Here is a 14,496-nt window from a genome sequence, read left to right on the forward strand (position 1 = left end):
GAGAAATTAGGCTAGATATAAATGATCCTGCTGGCTTCTTGGTGGCCCCATCATCTTTGGTTTTCTGACCTCCGGAGCATCACCGTATACTTCTACATAGCTGCTACTTAATAGGCCAGAACTGCTATCTGAGATCAGCCAGCTTCCCCAACTCAGAACACCTAGCCTTGAGGGATGGCCTGGAGATTGAGCAGAGCTATTTAATTGTAGATTTCTCGGAGGAAATTGCTGAGTGGCATTTTTGAGCTCTGATGCTGAAAATAATCAGCCTTGACAACGTTCTCTTAGGTTAGTGCATCTTCATTCACTGGACGTTGGAGAAAGGGGAGGATATATAATGATGCTTCTTTCAGTGTGTCCTCAGCATTTTACCAGCAGGCTTCAAGAAGGTCCTGATTCAGTAATATTTCTCTTTTCAGTAGAGTTCATAGCTAAAACTCAAACTCTAAGTAACTATTCTCTTTGCTTTGAGAGTTGCAATAAAAGCAAGGCCACCAGTAAAAATACTGTAGCCGAACTATGAAAAACTTGTCCTTACATCGTAAGTGTCGCATGGTATGGCAAAATCTGGTGCATGGAGAGTTGAGATATCTGCCTCTTCTATTTGCAAGGTGACAATCTGTTCATAGCTGTATACTTTCAACTGTCACTACCAGCTGGTTGTCTTTTGCCACTGACACTTAGTTTGGCTAGTTGGTTTTCCAAGCTTCACTACATGTAAACCCTCCTTTGGGATGACACCATATACTATATCCACTATCTCTAAGGGCATTTGCCGATTGGAATGGGAGAAGAGGGACATATGACATTAGTAATCCTATTTGTTATAGTCTTCTCCCATTCTACATTCCTCCCACCTCCCCTCAGCTATTTAGGGATGCACTGGGCCTTATGTACTGACTATGATTGACAGATATTTTCCTCCTGCTTCCTGATTTGGTAGAGTCTGAATGCTGTCCATAAGACTTTTTGCTAGGAAGGATAGGAGAAAAGAAAGAGATGATAAACAAGATTACTGGGAATAACCTTCCCTTATACAAATTGGCATTTGGTCCAGACACCAGCATTTACAGCTGATACCTTACAAACAATGTCATGAAATGTCTACAAGTGGTCAGGTCCAGGCTTTACATCTTTTCTAAAACACAGCACCTTTTAGCACAGTGCTAGAGCACTCTTCTAGTTCAGTGCTGACTCAAATTAAAAGCACCACTTTTTGGATATCCAAACTTCCTTTCCGTGAAGAACCAAGCAAAATAGATCTTTAAATTCAACAAGATTACAATATAGTTTTCAATTCCTTGCTTATATTTAGCACACATATTTCCAGCATGCCATATACAAATACTTGCTTTTCACAAGATATATTTGAAGTACTGTATAAATTCTCAAACGTTTGGATGACTTAAACATTAGTTTATAGCAATCTGAGTCTAAAACTTTTGTTCCATCAAATTTCTTTGCAGCTAACTTGAAACAGGAGGGAGGAAGAGAGCTTGAAAGCAGCAATCTTTCCCATTCTAATGAGTTTCCCATCCTAATCAGTAAACAAAAGTAGACTGTACAATTTTCAGGGGTGAGAAGTAAAGCAAGATAAGTTGGTTACGATATGCCATGTATATCTTGGATAGTGCTGTTGGAACAAACTCCGTAATGCATTTTTCAGTTATCTTTGTATATTGAGGTTTGTGGTCCAAATTCAATCTGAAGTCAGTGGTAGCTGCTGGATTTGCAATGCTTCTGTAAATCAGGTTATAGGTGTCTAAGTATGAATTTAAGAGCTTAACTTTAGGTATTCATATATCTAAAAATCTTGACCATAATACTTCAATAAAAAATCCCAAATGCAAACCGCAGATGTTGGTTGCTTGTTAATTGTGGACTTTCACTAAATAAAATGATCAATACTTTATTTTCTGTAGCTAATACTGTCTGTTATGTTTCATGTGGCTTTCATAACAATCTGTTTTCTATTTCTGAACACTTAGTATATTTTTGGTAATCCTTTATCTTTTGTAGGCCATTAGGATCTGAAAATCTGCTTCTTAGAGGAGCTACTTTAAAGAACACAGAGAGAATCTTTGGTAAATATTTGAATTAACAAATGATGAAAATGTATTCTCAATTAAAATGTAAACGTTAAATCAAGTTAAAAATCTATAATTACAATCACCTGAGCATAAATCGTCCCTTGCATTGCCTGAACTACATCTGCACCACGGAGTGCACTTTTGTCATCATTAAGAGAACTGAGATAATCACAACTGACATACAATAGCAATGACACCCTTTTTTTCTTGAAATAGCAATTGATTTAGTATGTAGTAATCTCTAATACTAGCTATCGGCAAGAGACCTTGGAAGGAAACGTTTTCTAAATTCTGCACGTAAATATGTGGCTTTAATCCACAAAATTGTTGATGCGATGTGGATGTGACAGGCTAGCAGTGTGTGCTCAAAAGCCCAATTGTGTTAGAAGTTAATGAGCCACTGGAAAACGTTGAGTCTCTGTTGCTGAATCATTAGGGCAGATGAATTGTTACCCCAACCTAATATACGAAGGGCTGGCCAACATTTTCTCTTAAAAGTGTTCTTCAACAGAGTTGGATTTTCATCTCAACATTTTTTCCCCTCCATAAAGTGTCTGCTTTCTGCAGAAAATTTCAGTTTTATGTTTACAAACCAATCACCGAAAAACTGAAATATTTTTATTTGGAAATGCCACGATGAATCATTGAAGTTGTAGTTCAGTTGCTTCATGTCCCCATTCTCCTCTATGGGTCGGGCGCCTTGGCCAGACCACATCTCCCATGATGCACCACCTTCTCTTTCCAAGAGGGAAGACTGTGAATGGCAAGGAATCTAGAAAATTCAAATTTTGCAACTTTCTCTCTCCAGAAAAAAACAGCAGGAAATGATTAGAGGAGAGATGTTGTCAAATGTCCCTTATTTACTTGGAATAAAGAACAATGTAATAGGTATAATTAATGTCTTTTTATTATTATTTTCAATTTCATAGGGCTATTTTATAAACTCAGTGAAGATGTGTATCAAGCTGAGATATTGCCACTCCTTGAGCAGTTGCTGTTGACCTTGTTAATAACACACCCAACATATGGAATTATCCCAGCACAGCACACATGCCAGAGTGTCTTATTTTTAGTAGTGAGTTATGACCCAGGATACATTAGATCTGATTTAATGTGTACTTCGAATATATTTTTTTGTTTATAGCTGATTATAATTGCTGTATTTAATCTTTTTTTTTTAGTCTCTGAAGCTGTTATTAATGGGGCTGTGCAAAACTATAATATTTTTTAAATGAATGAGTAGGTTCTGCTGAAGAGAGCAAAATCTGTGGATTTCTTTTATTTTTGGATACATCATGTAGTTTAGGCTTGTTTAGAATACTTCTTATAACCTATCATTTAGTTTCTAAAATTGAAGCTGGACAAATCTAGAATTACAATATGGACTATTCAAAAATACTTTGTACAGTTGCATTTGGTAACATGTCAAAAGGCACTCCAATGCAAGAATTGTGAGGAACATGGTGTAGATTCAAGATGGAAAAATGTGAATTAGAAATGGAATGTGAATGTTGCTGTTTCTAGTGCTGGTCCCTGTGTGCGTTTCGCTGTCGATACATATACGCTCAATGTGCCTGAGTCTGGAAGATTTTTGCCAGTAGTGTCCATTGGTCTGCACCACATGACCAAAAACGGTTTCAAGATCTGTTGGAGTTGTGGATGAGCTCCAGATTCTTCTGGAGCAAATTCAGGGGATACCTTACAGACTCCTGGATAGTTTACAGACTGCAGGACCTAGCAGAATGGCATTTGCCATTAACAGTGCCATCCCTAAGCTTGACAAGCTTGTGTGGCATGCTCCAAGAACAAGTGCACCTTACTCCTCCAGCAACAAGTGCACCTTACTCCTCAGAGGTGAGAAAAGAGATACTTTGTCCCAGACAGGGTAACAGCATTTTTATTTACTCATCCTGCCCGGAATCCTTTGGTGGTTCAGGCAGGTTACAAGTAGGTAACAGCACCCAAGGTCTGTCCCCCCCAGGTAAAGAAACCAAAAGTTTAGACCTCTTTGGAAGAAATATTCACGTCCACCAGCACGTGATTCCGAATAGCCAACTACCAGACCTTACTATCGAAATACAATTTGTCAACTATTCAAAAATTTCTGAATTCAGAGATGAGTTCCTTCCAGAGAATAGGGCATAATTTGAGGTCCTTATTGAGGAGGGTAGATTGGTGGCTAGAACATCTCTACAGGCTGCAGCTGATACAGCTGGCATGGCCTCAAGGTAATAGCACCTGCTGTTGTGTTGCAAATCCTTGCAGCACTTGAGATTTCTCAAGGAGGTTCAATCAGCTGTAGAGGATTTGCCATTCAATGGGAATAATTTATTTAGTGAAAAGACAGATGAGTTTTACACTCACTGGAGCACTCCAGGGCAACAGTATGCTCCCTGACTTTATATACGCTAGCACTGAAGAGGAAGTGTCATAGACAGCCCTATGAACCAAGTCCAGTACCACAATCCTTCTACCACCAAAGGGGATACAAACCACCACATAAGCAATAGAGGATCCAGAAAAGTAAACACAACACTCATCCTCCTTCCTCCTCCTTTCAGCAACAACTTCATGTCAAGAGGTACTTTGATGAGACCAGAAATCCGTTTTGGTGGCTGAATAGCAAAATTTTTCCATGCCTAGTAGATAACAGACAAATGGGTTCTTAACATTGTCAAGTTCAGATGCACAAAGAGTTCCTCTACCCTCCCCCTTGAAAACCCTCTTCCCTATTCCTTTTTAGGGGCCACTTTCATAAGAAGATACTCATTCAGGAGGTAGACTTCCAACTTCAGCAGGGAACTGTAGAGCTGGTACCACCTCAGTATTGGGGAGCAGGGGAGGCAGGATTTTATCCAAATATTTCCTCATAGCCAAGAAAAGGAGGGTGGAGATCCATTTTAGACCTTCAACAACTATCTGTAGATTGAGATTGTGGATATGGTTGCCAAGTCTGACTGAAGCTGGTCTGGGAGATTTTTTTTTTCCCCGGCATGACGTAATGTCATTGTCTTAAAATAGCCTATTAAAATCTCCTGGATTGCTTTCAATAGTCACTGTGAGATCAATGCTGATTCTGGGAGACTCCAGGCCAATCCTGGAGGGTTGGCAACCCTAATTGTGGATGTCATCCTGGCATCAATAATTATGTCCCTAAACAGAGACTATTGGATCACGGGTCTTGGCATGAGAGATATCTATTTTCATATCAACATCCATCCCTCTAACTGAAGATTGCTGAGATTCACTATAGGTCCTAATCATTATCAGTACAGGGTGCTCCCTTTTGGACTAGCAACAGTGTCCAGAGTGTTTACAAAGGTACTTTCTGTCATGGCAGCATGTCTGACACCACAGCTCAATAGTCTTTCCTTACCTGGACAATTAGCTATTGACAGAGAGATCTTATCAGTAGGAGGCACTGACATCAAACTCATCTCTCCTCAGTTTTTTCTAGCGTCACTGGAAATCTCTGTGAACACAGAAGAGTCCATTTTAGTTCCATTGCAGACCACAGAATTTATTGGTGCACCTCTGGACAGATTTCAGTCACTGAATAATTTAATCAATCAATCCAGAGCCCTCAGTCATTGATTTGTACATGTTTTATTTTCCTGTGTCACATGGCATCCTACCTACTTGACACCATTTGCAAGACTTCAGCTTCACTGCCCATAAGCTTGGCTTCAGATGGTATCTGTGCCAAGCAGGCGATGGCAGTGCAACAAGTAGATGTGCACAGGAGTTGCCTTTGTTCCACCCCCAGAAGATGATTATTAGACACCTTCCTCCTAGGATGGGGCTCCCATCTGGACAAACACACAGCACAAGGGATGTGGACTCCCCGAGAGTCCAGGATATACACAAATGTGCTGGCACAGAGAGCTGTCTGAGAGGCCTGCAAGCAATTCTTACTGCTTGTACAATCCCAATGTATTCAGGTGATATCAAACAATATCACAAAAGTGCGCTACATCAACAGGGAAGGGGGAGCAAGGTGCATATACCTGTTAATAGACATGGCCAACCCATGGAATTGGTGTATTAGTCATAAAATCACTCTATCATCAGTACATCTCCCAGGATACACAGAACATTAGTGGCTCAGCATACATGTCACGATCAACCACAAATGAGAGCTACATGAGCCTGTGGTGCAGAGCATATTCAGGCAATTGGGATTCCCTTCTTGGGCTCTTTTAGTAGGACAAGAAAACAGTAAATGCAAGACCTACTGCTCCAGAGGAGTTAAAGGTCAGGACTCCAAAGGGGATACCATCCTAATCCCTTATGTACCCTTTTCTCCTCATTACTCTCTTACCTCGAGTCCTCAGGAAGATCCAGCAAGATGGAGTGGTGATCATCCTCATTGCTTCCAGATGGTCCAGACAGTTTTGGATACCCAACCTTCTCCAACTGTCAGCTCAACCCCATCAGCCTCTGATCTTTCTGGACCTTCTGACATAGGACAATGGCAAGATCGGACATCTCAATCCAGAGTGACTCCACCTCACAGCCTGGTGTTTGGATGGGCATCAAATCTAGAACGGACATGTTTGTTAGCAGTTTAAGCCATCCTTAACAACAGCAGGAAGGAATCCATCAGAAAGTGGCTAAGTGGAAGAGATTTTCTATTTGGGCCTGACATTGTCATATGGCCACAAATGACTGGACATTCCCACTATTTTATATTATCTGCTTACCCTGAAGACCTCAGCTCCCTATGAGTGCATATGGTGGCAATTAGTCCCTGTCACCCTCCAGTCAACAACCACTCTATTTTCACCCATCCAATAATTATGTTTTCTAAAAGGTCTAGTTCAGGGGTCTGCAACCTTCGGCACACAGCCCATCGGGTAATCCGCTGGCGGGCTGCAAGACATTTTGTTTCCATTTATAGTCTGCAGGCACGGCTCCCCGCAGCTCCAAGTGGCCGTGGTTTGCCATTCCCGGCCAGTGGGAGTTGCGGGAAGTGGCGCGGGTGGCAGGGACGTGCTGGCCACCGCTTCTTGCAGCTCCCGTTGGCCAGGAACAGTGAACCGCAGCCACTGAGAGCTGCAGGGGGCCATGCTTGTGGATGGTCAACGTAAACAAAATGTCTCTCAGCCTGCCATCAGATTAGCCTGATGGGCCGTGTGCCAAAGGTTGCTGACCTCTGGTCTAGTTAAAGCCTTTCATCCAGTAACTAAACCCACTCCAGCATGGGACCTTAATTTGGTCCTCTTAGCATTAACTGAGTCACCGTTTTGATGATTGTTTTCATGACATGCTTCTCCCATCTCTTTGTGAAGGTCACCATGTTAGTGGCCATCCCATCAGCAAGAAGGGTTGTTGAACTAGGTGACATTATGGCTTATCCACCTTATGCAATTTTCCATAACAATAGTTACACTGAGGCTACACCCAAAATTCACCCCCAAAGTCCTCTTGGGCTTTTGCCTAAAACAGACTATACATCTACCTCTTTGTTTGTTTTTTCTGAAGCTACATGCTGCTAATGAGGAGAGGAGACTTTATTCTCTGGATATATGCCAGGCACTGACACTCCACCAACAAAGAACAGTCTTTTAGGCAATCATCTACGTTGTTTGTTTGTTTCACTGGGAGAATGGATGAAGGGACAAGTGATATCTTCTCGGAGGCTTCCTGAGTGGATTTCAGGCTGTATCCTGCTCTGTTATCAATTAGTTGATACCCTCCCCTGCAAAATGTGAGGTCCCATCAAGCATCACTTCATCTGCCACTGACTGACATCTACAAAGCACAAGATGGAGTTCTATACATACCTTCACAGGACATTATGCTTTAATCCAAGCCTCTGCAGCCAATGGTTCATTTGGATCTGCAATCCTTCAGTTATTCATACTGCGTAGGTCCTCGCATCCGCCTCCTTCTTCAGCAGTGTGCAGTGGAATACACATAAGGACCATTACTTGAAGAAAGAGGGGCTGCTTATCTTGTATAGTAACTGGAGTTCTTTGAGATGTGTGGTCTCTAGCTGTATTCCCCTATCTGTCCATCTTGCCCTCTACTTGGATTCTCACATGATTCGTGGTAGAGAAGGAACAGGAGAGGTAGTCAGTCTGCACTGCCCCTTATGCTCTTGATCTGGACCACAGGTGGGGACCAATGGAGACTACTGGCAAAAAAATGAAATTCTGTCTCAGGCGCGTGAAGTGCATGCGTCCCCACAGTGGCATACAGATATGGCCACACATCTCAAAGATGCTCCAGTTACTATACAAAGTAAACAACCTCTGTTTCTTAAAATTTGCCTGGACTATCCATGATGCTACAACTGTTTTTAATTTCTGAATATCATCTGAACCAGTGTTTTTTTTTCTTCATATGGCCAAGGCAGGATGTAATGGTAGGATATGTAAATACCAGGGCAATCAGAGATTTTTATTTATTTTTTTTGTTGCTGTCAGGATCATATATCCTCCTTGATCTTGTGCTGTTCATTAACACTTGCATTCACAACCTTCAATCACAATCTTTACTAAAATAGTTTTTCTTGTTTCAGGTGTTGCTATATACACTGGCATGGAAACGAAGATGGCATTAAATTACCAGTCAAAATCACAGAAACGATCTGCTGTTGAAAAGTAAAGCTTTTATTATCCTTTTTAAGTATTTATTTTGGGGTGAAAAGAGTACGTTTGGATTTAAAAAAATAATATTCGGACACATTTTTGTTTACGCTAAAACTTTATGTTACATTGACTAGAATATAAGTGGAAGAAAGAGACTTGGTAAAAATTGCATCTTTCTGTGGTCACCATGGGCACCCTTTAGATTTTTGTTCCTCTTATTGAACAGATGACTATATTTTAAAAACAACAACAAACACTTATTAATTCTAGTTACCTTTTCGAAATCAGCTGTTCTTTACCATTCCAGAGTATAGTAACTCTTCCTGCTTAGAGTAGATCCACTGACAGAATCAGCAGATTGTGCCATGTTCCAGTACCCTTACAGTTCCCAATTTTTAGCAATTACATGTTGAGTTCAATAGACAAAACTCCTTTGAGGCACTTCAGTCTGGAACAGCATACTAAAATACAATAAAATGGAACCAAACTGCAGAAACACTGTGTACTACCAGTCTGTTTCTGGCAGGGTTTCTGTGTTTTAACTAAAATGAATGGTGGTCTACACAAGCAAAATGAATGCTATTGAAAAGGAAGCCTGTTGTTTTCTGAACACACTGTCATCTGTAAGGGGAGTAGCAGCTACTTGGGCTGATATTGGTTGTCTGTTACCACAGATATCGGGGATTCTTATATAGTCTCATACCTTACCCTGGTGTCTGAGTGGCAGATAGGATGCCATTGCTTAAAGCAAGCTACGGTAATCAGCCTGTGTACCTCCTTTTTCCTTTCACAACTGCTGGGAAGTGGTGAAGGAGCTCTTCTTATTGTTAAAGGTGTACAGGTCAGAACGTTCAGTTCATGCCCATCACTGATGTTAATAACAACATTTTTGTTTTCTTATGCTTTGAGAAGAAAGTTAGGCCTTATCTGCACTAGGACGTTTTTGCCATTATATTGGTATAGTTATACCAGCAAAATCTTGAGTGTGGATGCGGTTATATCTGTGTAAAAGTGTTTATACCAGTATAGTTTGTGCTGGTTCAGGGAACTGGCTTAAGCTGTCCTGGTATAAGGATAGTTATGCCAATGTAATTGCATCTACATAGTGGGTTTACCAGCATAGTGGTGATGGTAAAACGTGTATAAAATTTGTGATCAAGTTATGTTGGTAAACTTTTAAGTTTAGACCAGGTCTTAGTAATATTATTCTCCACTGGAGAAATACTGTACAGAACTTATTTAACATCATAACATTATTAGATTTGTTAATGAATATTAATTAGACTTAAGGAGCTTCAGTATAAAGTTTTTATAAACTCTGTACATTTTTATATACTAATGGAAGAGTTGTTTTCTTTTGTTTGTTTTAGATCAATGAATGTATTCCTTATTGTATACCTCTGTATTCTAATCAGTAAAGCACTAATAAATACTACCCTGAAGTATGTCTGGCAGAGTGATCCATTGCGTGATGAACCATGGTATAATCAGAAAACAGAGTCAGAAAGGAAAAGAAACCTGGTACGGAAAATTACTGTGTGTTTGTGTAACATAATTTTCTCTCAAGGTGTTCAAGAGTGACACATATAAAAATTATAGTGTTCTAAACAGAAGAGCATGGAGGATCATATAGCAACTAGGAAAGTGTAAACTTGCCATTTTTATTCTAGTGTCCCTGAGATTTACAGTTCCATTTCACCGTAATCCCAGAATATGTGATTGTATGACGTTACTGATAACAGGAAGCCCTGCTGTTGAAGTGTATGATGGATTGATGTAGAGTTAGAGACATGTTTTATTTTTAAAATATTTTTAAAAAGCTATTCTATAAAAAATTTAAAAAGCTATTTTTTTAAAAAGTATATGAAATATTTTTTCAAAAGGGCACCATATTACCAAAAAAGTGTCCCTTACCAGACCCATATTGACTGGCTCTATTAGTTAATGACGCTTCATGGTATGTGTGACATCACAATGGAGTCAAATTGGCTAGCATAACTTTAAGAAGATTGGAAAAACTAGTTTTTCATATCTGTTATTTTTTGAATGACTCTTTGCCCTCTTGTTCTTTGTGCATTTAGCACACACTAGATAAAATATATTTCTGAATGTTTTGGAGGTCACTTTTAAAATGCTGAGCGTTAAGTGCAGATACAACACTTGACCATATTATGCTGATCTGTTGTTTTCGTTCTGTTTGTTTTTTAATTCTAAGTCTTTGGATAACATACTTCCTACTATCCTAAATTCAGATGGAGGTACCCAGCAATCTTTGTTTTTATATATTTTCTGTTTCGTTAACACTTGTTTGATGAAAACCTTTTAAGTAGTGATTGTTAAATAGTATATAGATAATAGTAAAACTGAAAAGTTTAAAGAGGCTATAATTTCTGTATCAGTTAAAGGGAAGCAAATCCCCTAGGCATAGTAGCTAATTACTTTAAAAAATAAATATTGAATAAATAGTAGATGTTTGTCTAAAGTAAACATTAAAAATTAGATGGCAACGTGTGGGATATGATATATTTTTATATGGTAGCTTATGAATAGATCTCTGAAGTTGGGGACGAGCTCCTATTGATTAGAAGTAATTTTGACTGTCTGAGGGGAAGCCATTTCAGGACTTTTGAGAATCACTTAGGGGATTACTAGAGCCACTGGATAGCTACTGGAAAATTTATAAAATTCAATGGAATTTAAAACAAATTGAATGAACTTGTTGGATATTTTTGTAAAGCAAATCAAAATAAAAGTGAGAATGCTAGTGATTGTAGTAAGTTATCTGTATCTTTTCTGGATCATTTTAAAATAAAATGTATTTTGCCCTCTTCTGCCCCAAACCTTAACCTGGAGTCCTTTCTTTATGACTTCCCACCCCGATCTCTTCCCAGAGGTCTTCCCATATCATCACCTGTCTCTCTCTTCTCCCTTCTATTCCCCCATAAGGACCAAAACAAAATTCAAATATTTGATACCATATTCCAGTGCAACCTGATTCGTGGAGCATGTCCTTTTGAATTAATCCAGCTATACTGCATAAAGCACATTAGCTAGGTTTTTATACTAAAATGAACAGCAGTAAAATAGTAAACAGTATTGACATTTTAAATTGGTATGGTCATATACAAAGTTAATGACCCCAAGGTGAATGAGGCAATATACACCTGTTAGCCCCTCGTGCTGTAAAAATGCACTACTGGTGGGACTGTTACATCATGCTCCACCATGTCCTATATAAATGGATACTGGCTGTCTTGTCTGTTCCTATAGATCGATAAATACAAAACTGTCATTGTTCTTTCAGAAGTAGATCTGTGCAACCATAATTCGCAGAATATTTTTAATGAAAATTTATCTTGTGAAGAAAACACTTGAAATACCAAAATAGTTTCAGAATACCCTAAATTCACATTTGTTTCCAGTGATCCTAGTGAAGAGTGACTAAAAGTCATGAATTATTTCTCCTGGTCCTTGCTGAGACTACTGGCAGTACAGTTTGGAAAAGCTTTGTATTTTGGCTTTCTGCACTTTAAGCTGGATGTTTGTTCAAATGTAATTTTAAAGAGACTATATAGTAATAGTGTTTAGTATTCAGTCTGTACAGTATCAAAAATCCACCTAAATTGAAAGTGTGTGTTTTCTTGTTGCTGGTATTAGTTACTGAGAAATCGGTATTAAACTCTGAGCTCTTAACTTTGGGCCTCACTTTGCAGCCTTTCTTCACATAAATAAATTTTCTTACAAATAAGATTGGATTTTGCAACCTTTACTCCCACAAGTAATACTTACTTGTGTGATCTTAGTGACTGTGATTGCTAGGTTTACGAATTGGAGTAAAGGTTGCACAATTCAGTCCTTTATTTCTAAATTGCTTAAAATCTGTCATTTATTATCTATGGAGAAAACATCAAAGTATTAATATATACACATGAATACCTTGCTATTTCATTGAGACAGGAAGCCCTTTATTTGAAATATGGGAAGTGTTTGTAACCTGTACAAATCGGCAAACCTTGCCTCCTTTTCTTGCTGTTTGGTTTTTCTCTTTTATGATATTCTGTGAATATTAATTTTTCATCATTCATAGGTAGTCATTCATTCGACACTCTAGAACTTTGTAATACATTAATATGTAACTGAAAATATGTACTCTAAACCTGGACTCACGAGAATTACAAAGTTGGTTTCTCCTTCAAAGCTCTTTCTTCCTCATGCTTGATTAGTAGTGAAGTTGGAATCATAACAGATGTATAAAAATGTGCCAGATTCTGACTTCACTGTATCATGAAGCATGGAGAGAAAATGACAGTGATGGAGAAATGCAGAAATGCAAGCTTAGGGTTGAGAGTAACTGAGAAGATTTTTCTTTTAAATGGTTCCACTTAATGTTTGAAAGACATTTGAAAGATAAACTCATAAATAACCATTTGAATCTTTTAATTTCCACTGATTAATGAAAAATCAATGTTTTGGTTTTGTTTCTTTGGCAGATACTTCGAGCATTTACAGACTTCCTTGCATTCATGGTTCTTTTCAACTACATTATTCCTGTATCTATGTATGTCACAGTGGAAATGCAGAAGTTTCTTGGTTCTTATTTCCTCACTTGGGATGAAGAAATGTTTGATGAGGACACAGGTGAAGGACCTCTGGTGAATACTTCTGACCTCAATGAGGAATTAGGACAGGTAAATTGATTATAAAAATTTATCAATCGTTTCTAACACTTAAAGTAAAATAACCCAATTGTGGTCATTTTTGGCTTAATTAATTTTTGTCATTTCAAAATGTGCTGTTCAAGATTTAATCTGGAGTTTAAAAGTGTTCTTCAGTTTTAGATATCCAACTCGATACCCATGAGGCTCAATTTTCAGAGGTACTGACCATGCAAGTTGGTGAGAATTGTAGGTGCTCAGAGCCTCTGAAGAACAGGCCTGAGGTTTGTCAAGTTGTGCAACCAAACTTAGTGGACACATTCATTGTTGATGCAGTGTTGTTGTAGCCATGTTGGTCCCAGGGTATTAGAGAGACAAGGTGGGTGAGGTAATACATTTTATTGGACCAACTTACTTCTTTTAACGTGTGATAATTTCTAAGGCTTTTAAACAATATGATCAATAGTAATTGAGAGAAGTATTGCTTAACCCATTATAAGCACCATTAGCTTAAATGATATATTTGGAACTGCTTGCTGTCAGTTACTCAAAAAAAAACAAAAAAAAACACCACACCCCACCTTTGAGCTGTTATAGTAGTCTGACATATCTGTTGTCCCTGCTACCAGTCACTTTTCATTTTCTTTTTACTGCTGTGGGTTTTGAATTCCATGAAGTGCTATGGAAGGTGAAATAAAAACTGATGTTCAGGTGAAGAGTGCAGTTGCTAGGCCTACACTGTAACACTATAACTACATTTTGTTTGTTTTTCCACAATTGCTGTGGTCCTATTCTGATCTCACTAGTATCTCACTTACATGCACATTAGTATGTAATGCTTGAGTAATTCTGTTGACATTGTTGTAGACATTGTTGTAGGCACTCGGGATTTACATTGTATAACTATAATCGAAATCTGGGCTTATGCATCAGATATCAAAAGTCATTGACAAGTGTAAGCTATGTGCAATGTGTTTCCAGAAATAGCTCTTGCAGATAAGGGATTTAACCTGGGAAAGGAGGAGGATGGAAGTGAGAAAAATGGATTAAGTGCTTCACTACTGTCTCACATACTTTCTTTGTCAGGTGAAACATAGTTCTGCAGCTATCCCATGTACTGTAGAACCTTTCAGGTGCTGCCTGTATTTTGACAAA

At 38.7% G+C, this 14,496-nt stretch overlaps 1 protein-coding gene across 7 annotated transcripts in view; it reads left to right on the forward strand.

Moving 5' to 3' along the window:
• Positions 1-14,496, forward strand: part of ATP11A (ATPase phospholipid transporting 11A) — a 220,891-nt gene that overhangs the window by 149,330 nt on the left and 57,065 nt on the right. For 6 of the 7 annotated variants that reach the window (XM_073350104.2, XM_073350114.2, XM_073350124.2 and 3 more), the window contains 4 exons: positions 2,020-2,084; positions 8,617-8,698; positions 10,057-10,207; positions 13,177-13,374. In XM_073350104.2, coding sequence (XP_073206205.1) covers positions 2,020-2,084; positions 8,617-8,698; positions 10,057-10,207; positions 13,177-13,374 — 496 coding nt within the window. The remainder of the gene's footprint in view (positions 1-2,019; positions 2,085-8,616; positions 8,699-10,056; positions 10,208-13,176; positions 13,375-14,496) is intronic. The other variant, XM_078853635.1, reaches the window with a different exon arrangement.

The sequence above is a fragment of the Lepidochelys kempii genome, chromosome 1 (assembly GCF_965140285.1).
Source record: "Lepidochelys kempii isolate rLepKem1 chromosome 1, rLepKem1.hap1, whole genome shotgun sequence".
Taxonomy (NCBI): Eukaryota; Metazoa; Chordata; order Testudines; family Cheloniidae; genus Lepidochelys; species Lepidochelys kempii.